The 11,870-nt window shown below is 30.1% G+C and overlaps 1 protein-coding gene across 1 annotated transcript; it reads right to left on the reverse strand.

Moving 5' to 3' along the window:
- Positions 1-4,010: 4,010 nt before the first annotated feature.
- On the reverse strand, positions 4,011-5,251 carry LOC109150469 (heavy metal-associated isoprenylated plant protein 13-like). The gene is made up of 3 exons (XM_019298378.1): positions 5,176-5,251; positions 4,488-4,563; positions 4,011-4,363 (listed from the first exon to the last, which is right to left on the reverse strand). The coding sequence occupies exons 1-3, from the start codon at positions 5,179-5,181 to the stop codon at positions 4,053-4,055; spliced, it is 393 nt and encodes a 130-aa protein (XP_019153923.1). The 5' UTR covers positions 5,182-5,251; the 3' UTR covers positions 4,011-4,052.
- Between the last annotated feature and the right edge of the window lie 6,619 nt (positions 5,252-11,870).

The following is an 11,870-nucleotide window of genomic DNA, read 5'->3' on the forward strand; positions in this document are numbered from 1 at the left end:
GGTCGATAATATTGAAAAATATATATTAAAAATGATAAGATAAATAAATTAATTAATTAAATTGAAGTGGAAGAACAATTAAGGCACGCTAAAAAAACTATTTAATAGTTTGTCTTAATATGCTACTTCTTCCTTCATTTCCAAAGTGACAGAGACCCATGACACAATATATATAAAATAAAGAAACTACCAATTTTTCTGTTGTAAATGGTAAGATTGCGTTCATACCGTGGTTTTATACTGTTATTTATGATCATATTTTTAATAGTAAAAGTTAAATTTTTTCTTTAGACCAAGACTATGTGGTCTAATGGTACCCGGGTTGGACTTCCATTTAGAAGATTATGAGTTCAAGCCTTGGTTCTTTGTGTTTTAGTAGGTTGAGAAAGTATATTAACAGATACTACAATGAAACTAGAAAATGAGGAACAAAATTACTTTAATAGTAAAAGTTAAATTTTCTCTTAATGATGAAGTCAATTTTATAAAAATTAGTATAAAGGAAATACCTTAAATCACAATGAGGAACAAAATTAGTGCACGTTAAGCACTCTTGTAGGCGATTAGGATTGAAAATAATTTATCAGAGTTATAAATACCTAATCGATGCTGATATATATATAATGTATGTATTTTATATATAATATAATTTTGTTCGTTTTCAAAATAAAAGAAAAACTCTCCCGACAGCTAGAGCCAAAATTCTTGATTCTGGTATGATGTTTGGAGTTTCTTTTACGGACCGTAATAAGTTCAGTAGATATGCTTTTTACAATGATTATAAAATGCCAGCAACATTATATTTTTTTCCTTAAAAAAATACAAACAAATAATATTGTGCTATACGTTCATTAAGATAGAATTGTTATCTTTAATGAATAAATTAAATCAACAAATGCGATATAAAATAAAATATCATTAATTAATTGAAACATAGGTGTCAGAGTACCTATGAGATTATAGATGACAATTTCAATCTATCTCGCGGATATTCATTCGAATCCATCCTGCATGGATCGAGTTGTTTTTTAGGTGATAGTGGGTGGTGGATCAGAGGTGGGCCTTAAAACATAAACAAGCAGTGGGTCGGTTTAGATTACGGTTCTATGTACAAAACTTGCATAGAATCCCACCCGATCCACCATGTGTGTGTGTGTGTGTGTGTGTATATATATATATATATATATATATATATATATATATATATATATATATATATATATTTAGGTTGCTAATCTGGTGAGAACACTACTTTAGGTGAGGATGTGTAGTCTAATTCACACCATTCATTTTAGGAATTGCACGGTCTAAAAACTTGCACTAGAAACTGCGAAGACTAAAAACAGCCAAATAAATAATATAAACTGCCAGCAGGGTTTTTTTTTTTTTAAATTATTTTTTTTTTAAAGCAATTTTACATGTTTTTTTTTATTAAAAATAAAAGGTTAATTCATTAATCATAAACAGAAATGTTTACAATACAGATCGTTAGAATGACAGTGCATTATTTACAGTCAGACATAGAAACAAATTTCTTAGCAATGTTATAGAAAGCATGGATCGCGGGCTGTACTTTATAAATTTGAAGCCGAAGTTGTTGGATGAACTCGGTGCTTCTTCACAGATCTGGTCAATCTAACATAGCCAAGTCTGACTCTAATGTGACCATTATATCATTCCACGCTTATGAGGAGAACTCACCAAAGAAACAAGAGGAAAACTCGTCAAAGAAACGTGAGGGAAACACTCGCCAGAGAGACGAGAGAAAACAAACTAGTCAAAGGAACAAAGGGATAACGTAGAACAAAAAGAAAACAAAATAAATGGAAAAGATGATAGAAAATCTGTCAGATCTAGAGAGTCTCTGACGCCTTCTCTGAAAAAAGGTTCGGAGATAATCTGAGATCTAACGCTTATTCCTAAAACAGCTAGATGATGGAGTTTACTAATGGCACCGCGCGCCGACTCAACCCTCCATTAGAGCGTCAGCCGGCAGCGGGAGGATGGAGTCGCAGGGCTTTTACAGATGAAAAAGGGAGAGAAAGCAGTTGTTCGGAGAGAAAGCAGGGCCTTTACATGTTATTATCTTGTTTACCTACAAATTGAGCTAATTGTAAAAATTTAAAAAGTTATAGGCGTAATTGCATAATAGTAAGGGCATCCTCAATAGGGGAGATCTTGGTGTGGTTTTTTAGGAGTTTTTGTAAATGTGTTTAGGAAAGAGGAGAAGAGAGGAAAGAGAAAAAAGAAAAATTTTAAATATAAAATTCTGATTTCAAAAATAAAGAAAGTGTCGTAAATTGCGCCAGAAACGCGCCCAGCTAGCGCGTGCACTGCATGTGCTAGCTGGGCGCACCAGTGGGTCTCACGCAAAGTAAAAGCAATTGGCATTAATTGTTGGCGGGTCCCACTTTCTGCAAAGAACCTCATATTTGCACGAATAAAATTTATCCTCTCTCTCTTGTTTCTCTTTCTTCCATGTAGGCATTTGTTACTAAAAAAACATGAACAATCCCCTTATTGGGGTGGTCCTAAAGAGATAAAGGGTTTAATTAGAGTTTTTGTTAATTTATGGGACTAATTGCACTTTGCCTTATAGTTTAAGGGCTTATTTGACTCTTGTTCCTAAATTTTATGTTATCAAGGTTATGGATCATTACAATACATGAAAATACGAGAAATCATGAAATTGATAAAAATTTTAAGACAAACATTATATTCTTCCTAAAAGGTTAAATTTCCAAACCCAAGTGCTCCACATTCTGGACAAAGCATTTGGGAGCAAAAATAAGGAGTACATAATCTTACATATAATAAAGCTATATGGTTGGGAAATAATTAATGTTACAATTAATTACCAACATTATTATTATTACTAGCTATAAATATAAAATAGCCACAACATCTTTTACTATATAAAAAAAAAAAAAAAAGAAGCACAACATTTAAAAAATAAAATAGTTAATTTTTTTCTCGCTCATAACAAAGGATTACATTTATTGAATTAATGGAGTTATTAAATGTTATGATATTAGGATCAAGGATTCTGATTCCTGATTAATAGAAAATATGAAACGATGCAATATTAATTAAATCTCTGACTTTACAATGAAAGTCTATTTGATATGCTTTTGTTATTTATGGTGGTTATTGGGATTACAATATTAATTAAATTTTTGATGAAAACCTATTCGATATCTGAAACAGTGCAATTAATGCAAACCTCTACATATAATTTTTCTCCCTCTCAAATGCTTCAAAGAAATGGCAGAAGCGAGAAGGGATGAAGAAAGCAAATGTTGCGGGCCGTGGGTCAGTTATTGAACTTCAAAATAAATAAAAAAATCATTTAAGCCATAAATAAAAATTTAAATATATATAAATATATATATCGTATGGGTCTTTAATGTTTTTCTGGATGTCTAAACTTAGGACTTTTAAAAGAAAAAAAATACATTTGAATTATCTCCACAAAAAGTGGTCTTAGACTTATAAAATGACATTTGAGTTTATGGAATAACATGTGCATAAAGAATATATTATATAATCATATAAAAAAATGTGTTCAATTAGAGTTTAAATTTACTCATACAAAATTTAAAATTTGCTTTCTAAATTTAATTATCTTAGTTATTATTCGTATTGTGAAAATTATAATATAAATGAAATACAATTAAGAATAAATCAATGTAATTATGTACATAATTAGAGATTATATTAACCATACATAATTTTAATTATAATTTTGTATTCTATAAAAATAATAAATACTTGACCAATGGAAACTCAAAAATATTATTATATTAAACAATTTAAAATATTTTTTTTATTTTTTTATTTTTATTTATAATAACATAATTTTTTTCCCGTGCATCGCGCGGGTGAATTACTAGTTATATCAAAAATCAAGAAATTGGCAAAAAAAAAAAATAACTAAAATTATTCATTCAATTGAACAATTAACTTCCAAACCAAACACAGCACGCAGCAAAAATAAAAAGGATTGAAAGTGATGAATAGGATGATGGCATTTGAAGTTGAGAAATGTGTGACTAGTAAAATGGCCAAGGGGGTGCACTGGGTGGATAGTAGAGATTCTGATAATAATTAAAGTAGGGGTTATGAGGTTGTGGCGGCGGTATTACAGTCGTCACTGCCGCCGGCGCCGGCGCCGGCGCTTGTTGAACTCCGTTCTCCCCCTGGCCGCCATTGTTGGTCGTCACCTCATCATCAGCTTCTGCTGGTCCAAGATGCACTAGTTTTGAGGAACATATCGTCTTCAATTTCTTATCCACAAACACCGGATCCATGTCCCCTATCACTGTCATTTTCTTGTCCCTCCCAATCGCAATAGATTTCACCCCTGCAAAACTATACATAAATATTTATAATTATTGCTAATTTATTAATATATTCAAAGTTCAAGAATGGATCGGAGTATTGTAGTTATCTAGCTAGTTAGTTTTTAAAATGTAAAAATTGAACACCTTTTATCTTTGACACCTTTCCCATGGCCTTTTTCTTGATTTGGCCACCTTCAAATTCCAACTGCACCACAACTTTCTGTCAAAATTAATAACCAAAAACCATATAATCCCATCAAAGTCCAACTCCAAAAAGACTATGCTACTTGTTGATAATGAAATAATACTTAGAAACATATAGCCATAAATATTACTGAATATGAGTAACAAAAAAATTCGATCCATTGATTTTTCTTACATTAAGAACCTAAATTACCACATATCACCTAACTCATCTTTTGAATACTAGTATATACTTGTATATGCTATTTATCTCTAAACATATAATGTATTATATATACACGCAAAGTATACTATATATGGGGATAGGGGAAGGGGCAGTTGTACCCATTGTAGATCCGCCTCTGAATATACTATATAAACAATAAATATATAATCTAACTATCAATTTAAATTTTTAGTTGAAATATAACAAAATTGTCATGAATTATATGCATGCTACCTTTCAATGTTTAAGAAACTAAAATAATAATCAATAACCTATTTACATAACGGTTAATTAAAAAACGTTGAAACCTATTGACATAGTGACTAATGGGTAAATAAATCATAAATCATAAATCATAAATACTAATATGATTAGGATAAAAAAGAATAAAAGAACAGGAGATTAAAGGAAGAGCTGACTGGCCTTCATTGCTGGGAAGAGAAGCTGAGAGAAAAGAGATTTATGCAAGTAATGAGAGTAGAGTTGTGCAAAGGGGATAATGAGGGGGCCTTAGCTAGGTTTTAATTTTTTATATATATAGTGGGAATTGAGAAGATAGAAAGACGAGTATTCAGTATGGAGTCAACTCTAAGTCAAGCAACTAGTCAATACATAAATAGTTTGGGTCACGTTGGCAATTAAATTAAATGTCACTGTCACATGGTCACATGGATAGATGTATTGTCGTAACCATTGTACTATTGTAGATGCATGAAGCTATAATTTTATAACTCAAATAATAACAATATGGGATAACCTTAATAAAATTGGTCAGACAAATTAACTATTAACTCAAATAATAACAATATGGGATAACCTTAATAAAATTGGTCAGACAAATTTACTATTGTTCAAAATCACGTCGTTTTGTTTAATGAAAGAAACGACACCCTTTTCGCGTCGTTCCACAAAAAGTAACTTTGTTATTCAGTTTCATTTTGTTTAATTACAATGCAGTGTCAGTTCAACACAATTACAACTTCAATTCATTTCGATATAACTACAATCACTACTGGAAATTATGAAATTTCCGACCACCTGAAAGTGATCTTAAATCAAATCGAATGCAAAAAGTGGTCGGAAATAGCAAATAAAAGTTTTTCCGGATACCAAAAGTGGTTGGAACAAGACTTTCGACTTGATTTAAGATCACTTTCAGGTGGTCGGAAATTCCATAATTTCCAGCAGTGAGTTTCATTCGATAGTTATACACTCAAATATGTGAAAATTTTATTTAATTTTATTTTATATACAATATAGTTTCATTAAAACACAACTACAAGATTATTTCGATATAACTACAACTTCATTGCACAATATACACTCAAATATGTGAAATGTTATTCAGTTTCATTTTATATACACTGAAGTTTCATTTCAACACAACTACAATATCATTTTGATATAACTACAGTTTCGCTGGGTAATATGCACTCAAATATGTGAAATTGTTATTCTGTTTCATTTTGTATACACTGCAGTTCCTTTCAATACAACTACAATTTCATTTCATTTCAATTGCAGTTTCACTTGATAATATAAAAATAATACGTGAGGCAGTGTCAATTTATATACACTATAGTTTCAGTTGGTAATTAATACACAAAAATGCACGCTCCGTTAACTGTAACGACGCGCCGTTTCTTTACTTAAAGAAACGGTGCCATTTTTTGCCGCGGTGCACGTACACCGCCGGTCCACGATATAACACCTGTCAGATTATTAGCTTGGTAATCACAAAATTACAAAATTCAACTTTAGCTTGGTACGTCATTGTAAAGTGTTTAAACTAAGTCAGAACGTTTATCATGATCAAATCTACCAAAAATTAGTGGATCCATCATTTACCAAACAAGACTTTCGTAGTTTGTATCAATTAATTCATCATCAAGTTAAATAATTATTATATATCACACATGTCATATTATTAAATCTCACAATTAATATAAAAAATTAAAATTCAGAATGAGTGGTCACAAGATCAAATTAAACCCCAATGGTTGGAGCATTGATTCTTTGAATTGAAAAAAAAAAAGATTAATAAAGTATATAAAACAGATATTATATTCTTCCAAAAGGCTGAACCCCAACCCAAACAGATATTATATTGTAAAGACTCATGAGTGTTTCAAAAAAATATTTTTAAAAAATTATAATTGGAGTGTAGTCAATAAGTTTTGATCGCTAATCTCTTAAAATGGGCAAAAACTTGTGTGAGGCTGTCTCACGGATCTTAATATGTTAGACGGTCGAATCTTTGATTAATAAAGTCAAAGATCCAACTCATTAATCAAATATTTGACCCATTAACCAATGATCCGACCCGTCTCACGGATTGAGACTCGTGAGACGGTCTCACACAAGTGTTACCCCTTAAAATAATAATATTCTCTTACCAATTAAGCTATTTCAACCTTAGGTAATTTTTTTTTTTTTTTTTTACATAAGTATAATAATATATTATCTACTTCCAATTAAAACATCTACTACGGATATATATAGGGTGGGGTGGGGTGGGGTGGGGAGGGGCAAATACCCTATTCCCCTCGCCCCCCGCCCTACCCCTTTATCCGCCCATGGCAATATTGATAAACAAACTTATCAAAATTAACATCCATTAATGTTTTAATGAACCTCTTTTATATTCATTAGTATTATGATGTAGTTGCATTACTATTTTAAAGATGAATATTCAATATTATAAATATGAACTATCAATATTGTGAAAATGAACTTGTAATGTTTCATTAATGAGTCTATTTGTAATGATACATCCTAGTTTTTTCTTGAATGTTACTGACTTTATTACATTGTAGTATCTGTTCAAACATGCTTTCTCAACCTAATGAAGCACAAAGAGTCAACAACGCTTCCACTGAGGCTCGATCTCATGACCTCCCACATATAAAAGGTCACTACATGCCATCTAGCACAAGGTGCTAAGCGGATTGTTGGCCAGCTCAAGCTTGGCACTTGACACAACTTTTAGAGAAAATGGGTGATAGAGCTAGGGGCATATCCAAGGAGGGAGGGGGTCAATAACTGCCCACTCCACTATATGTGTGTGTATGTAAATTTTTCAATTTTGTATACTTATTATGAGATTTATAGTGTGTTATGTGAGGTAATAATTATTTTAAATTTTTAATTGATTAATTAATAATTTATATGAAATTTGTTTTGTAATTCAATTTAAAAAGTATTTTAAAAGAAATTTATTTTATAAATGATCTAATTAATATAGTCTAGAATTGAAGTTTCAATTATGCGTCATCGTATTTAATTTATCTAGAAATACATAGAGTTAATCTAATTAAGATAAAATGTATTTATGAATATCATATTAATAATCATAGTATACAATTTTTTTTCTAACCATTTTATAGAGTCACGTAATGGTATTCCTAAACCTATCCTGAATAGAGCCAAATGTGAAAGAGGAATTCGTAAAAAAAAAAAAAAATAAAATAAAAAAAGAGGATATTTTTATTATATATATACTTAACACTTTGTTTAATTTCTTGTATTAAAAAAATGACTAGGGAACATGAGTCAGTTAACACGATTGTCGAATTCTTTTTTCAGAAATCACATGGTGACATATTTTTATGTGAGTATTATATTTAATTATTTGCTTGGGATTTGGTATTGATGGTTATGCGAAGCCGGGCTCTTTATAAAATCGGACGGGAATATGATTAAAATGAGGGAATAAAGAGATAATATTTTATTTTGAGTATTATTAACTCTCTGTTCATAATTACTTTCTCAACTTACTAAAATACAAATACTCAAACCCACAATATTTACAATTGAGTTACGGGTCAAAGGCTAAGATTAGTTTCGCAAATTATGTCGTGGAAATGTGTTCACCATGCTTTGTGAACACGTTTCCAAAACGACGTTGTTTTTTACGGAAAAAAAAAATTAGTTAATGTATTGTTAACAGCGTTTTGCATTCTATGTTTAGATTATTAATTTACATTTATTAAATTATGAATTTTCTGTTATGAGATTATGAATTTAGAGTTATGTAATTATGAATTTTCTGTAAATTCATAATCTCATAACAGAAAATTCATAATTTCATAACAGAAAATTCATAATCTCATAAAAGAAAAACATTTATTAAATTATAAATTTTCTGTTATGAGATTATGAATTTACAGTTATGTAATTATGAATTTTCTGTAAATTCATAATCTCATAACAGAAAATTCATAGGCACTCATAAATATATGTCTGCACATTCATAATTTATGAGTGTTGAAAAAGCTTGCACGAAGAGAAAATGAAACCGTAAAATGTGAAAATAAAAAAGAAAAGTCACGTTGTTAATTAAAAAATTAAAAAAAATAACGGTGTCACTTACAGACACAGTTTCACGACATAACGGTTGAATTAGTTTCGACTACCAATTAGATACATAGTCCATGCAATAATAATTGGAGAAATCATTAATCAAGGTATGGCTGACAGTAATTGCACGACATGGGCTGCACATTTTTTTTTTTTGTTTTGCGCCACTTGCATTTTCTTTTCTGTTGCTTCTTTTTTATTTCGCAGAATACATTTTTATAACTCATAAAATATATTATTTTAATGTATAAAGTACATTGTTCTAACCCTAGAAGATTCATTTTTTAACACTATATAAAGTATATTATTTTGACTCCAAAAATACATTATTCAAACATATAAAGTATATTATTCAAATTCATAAATTATATATTATCTTATTCCAAAAGTTTCATTATTCTAACACAAAAGTACATTATTCTAACTAATAAAATACATTATCTTACTCCATAAAGTACACTATTTTAACACACAAATGACTACAGCAGACACCATTATTAACTAACGAATTATTCTTTTTAATGTTAATTACATCATTTTAGACCATGGTCCCACACAACTGTATGAACCACAATCCACACAATAATTTGTTGGATTTCCCCCTCCCCTTGAAATGTTATGCTGTGCAATCGTGTGCACCATGCAAGGTGCACATGGTTCCAATTCATAATTTCTATACTATAGATTCATAATTTTTAAACCATAGATTCATAATTTCTATACAATAGATTCATGATTTCTATATTGTAGATTCATAATATCTGTACTGTAGATTCATAATTTCTGTACTGTAGATTCATAATTTCTAAACTGTATAGTTATCAAATTATGAACATATAATTCTGTGATTTGTGAATACAGAGTTCAATAATTGAGAAATGAACATCGAAAATTATGAACATAGAGTTCTGTAATTATGAATATAGAGTTCAATAATTATGAATATGAAGTTCAAAAATTATCAATATATAACTTTATAAGTATGAACATATAGTTCAGTAATTATGAACATAGAACAGTGTGCACCATGCATGGTGCACGCAGTTGCACAACATAATTTGCGCAAATTATGCCGTGGAAACGTGTTCACCATGCTTTGTGAACACAGTCCCAAACGCCATCGTTTTTACGGGAAAAAAAAAATTAGTTAATGTGTTGTTAACGGCGTTTTGCATTCTATGTTTATATTATGAATTTACATTTATTAAATTATGAATTTTTTGTTATGAGATTATGAATTTACAGTTATGTAATTATGAATTTTCTGTACATTCATAATCTCATAATAGAAAATTCATAATCTCATAAAAGAAAATTCATAATTTCATAACTGCACATTCATAAATTCATGTCTGCACATTCATAATTTATGAGTGTTGAAAAAATTTGCGTGAAGAAGTAAAACCGCAAAATGTGAATATAAAGAAGAAAAGTCGTGCTATTAACTAAAAAAACAAAACAAAACAAAAAAAGATTGGTAAAAAATAGCAATGTCCGTAAACACTGTTACCGTTTAAAATCGTGTTCACCATGAATGGTGAACATGATTCCATAGCATAACGATTGCATAATTTGCCCCTCCCCTTGCAATAGTTATGCTGTGCAACCGAATGTACCATGCGCATGGTGCATACGATGCAAAACGACGTCGTTTTGACTAAAAATGCGCGTTCCACTTAAAAAAAAAAATTCAGGTTCGATTCTCGGCAATAGCATTATTGTGGATATATAGTTATGAATTTCTGGATATATAGTTATAAATTTGTGGATATATAGTTATGAATTTATGAATATTTAGTTCATTCATTGTAGATATTTACTCCATTCATTCACTGTGGATATATAGTTATGAATTTATGGATATATAGTTATGAATTTATGGATATATAGTTATGAATTTATGGATATTTAGTTCATTCATTGTGGATATTTAGTTCAATCATTGTGGATATTTAGTTCATTCATTGTGGATTTTTACTTCATTCATTCATTCATTCACTGTGGATATATAGTTATGAATTTGTGGATATATAGTTATGAATTTCTGAATATATAAAAATGCTATTGCCGAGAATCGAACCTGATTTCTTCTTTAAGTGGGACGCGCGTTTTTTTTTAACCAAAATGGTACCATTTTATAACCGTATGCATTTTGCAAGGTGCATTCGATTGCACAGCATAATTTGCGCTCCCCTTGCCGACAAGCCCCCATCCTTCCACTGCTGACACTTGCCTTTCCCCAAGCCCAAGCAATTTAACCTCAAGCCCTAAGCCCCGACAAATTATACCATTGATTAAGGTCCGGACCATGGGCCAAAAGTAACAATCAAAATATGTATTTACAATTGTAACATACTATATGTCTACAGTTAACAAATTATATATTGATGATTGATAAATTATATCTTTAATTTATTTATATACATAATATGGATTTTGGTCCATGATATAACAATTTTCAAGTCTCATGTTGGCAATATAATTTATATCATAAACCAGGATCCACATTATATTATGGACTATGAATTGAAACAATAAGGTACAAAATTCATACTTGTAGGCAAAAACTTGTGTGAGACTATCTCACATGTCTCAATTCGTGAGACGGGTCAGATATTTGATTAATGAGTTCAAAGATCCGACTCATTAATCAAAGATTTAATCCATTAGTAAAAAAATCTGTCCCGTCTCATGGATTGAGACCCGTGAGACGGTCTCACAAGTGTTATCTAGATACAAGATTTCATAAAACAAAACAC

This window comes from Ipomoea nil, unplaced genomic scaffold, assembly GCF_001879475.1.
Source record: "Ipomoea nil cultivar Tokyo-kokei standard unplaced genomic scaffold, Asagao_1.1 scaffold2279, whole genome shotgun sequence".
NCBI lineage: Eukaryota > Viridiplantae > Streptophyta > Magnoliopsida > Solanales > Convolvulaceae > Ipomoea > Ipomoea nil.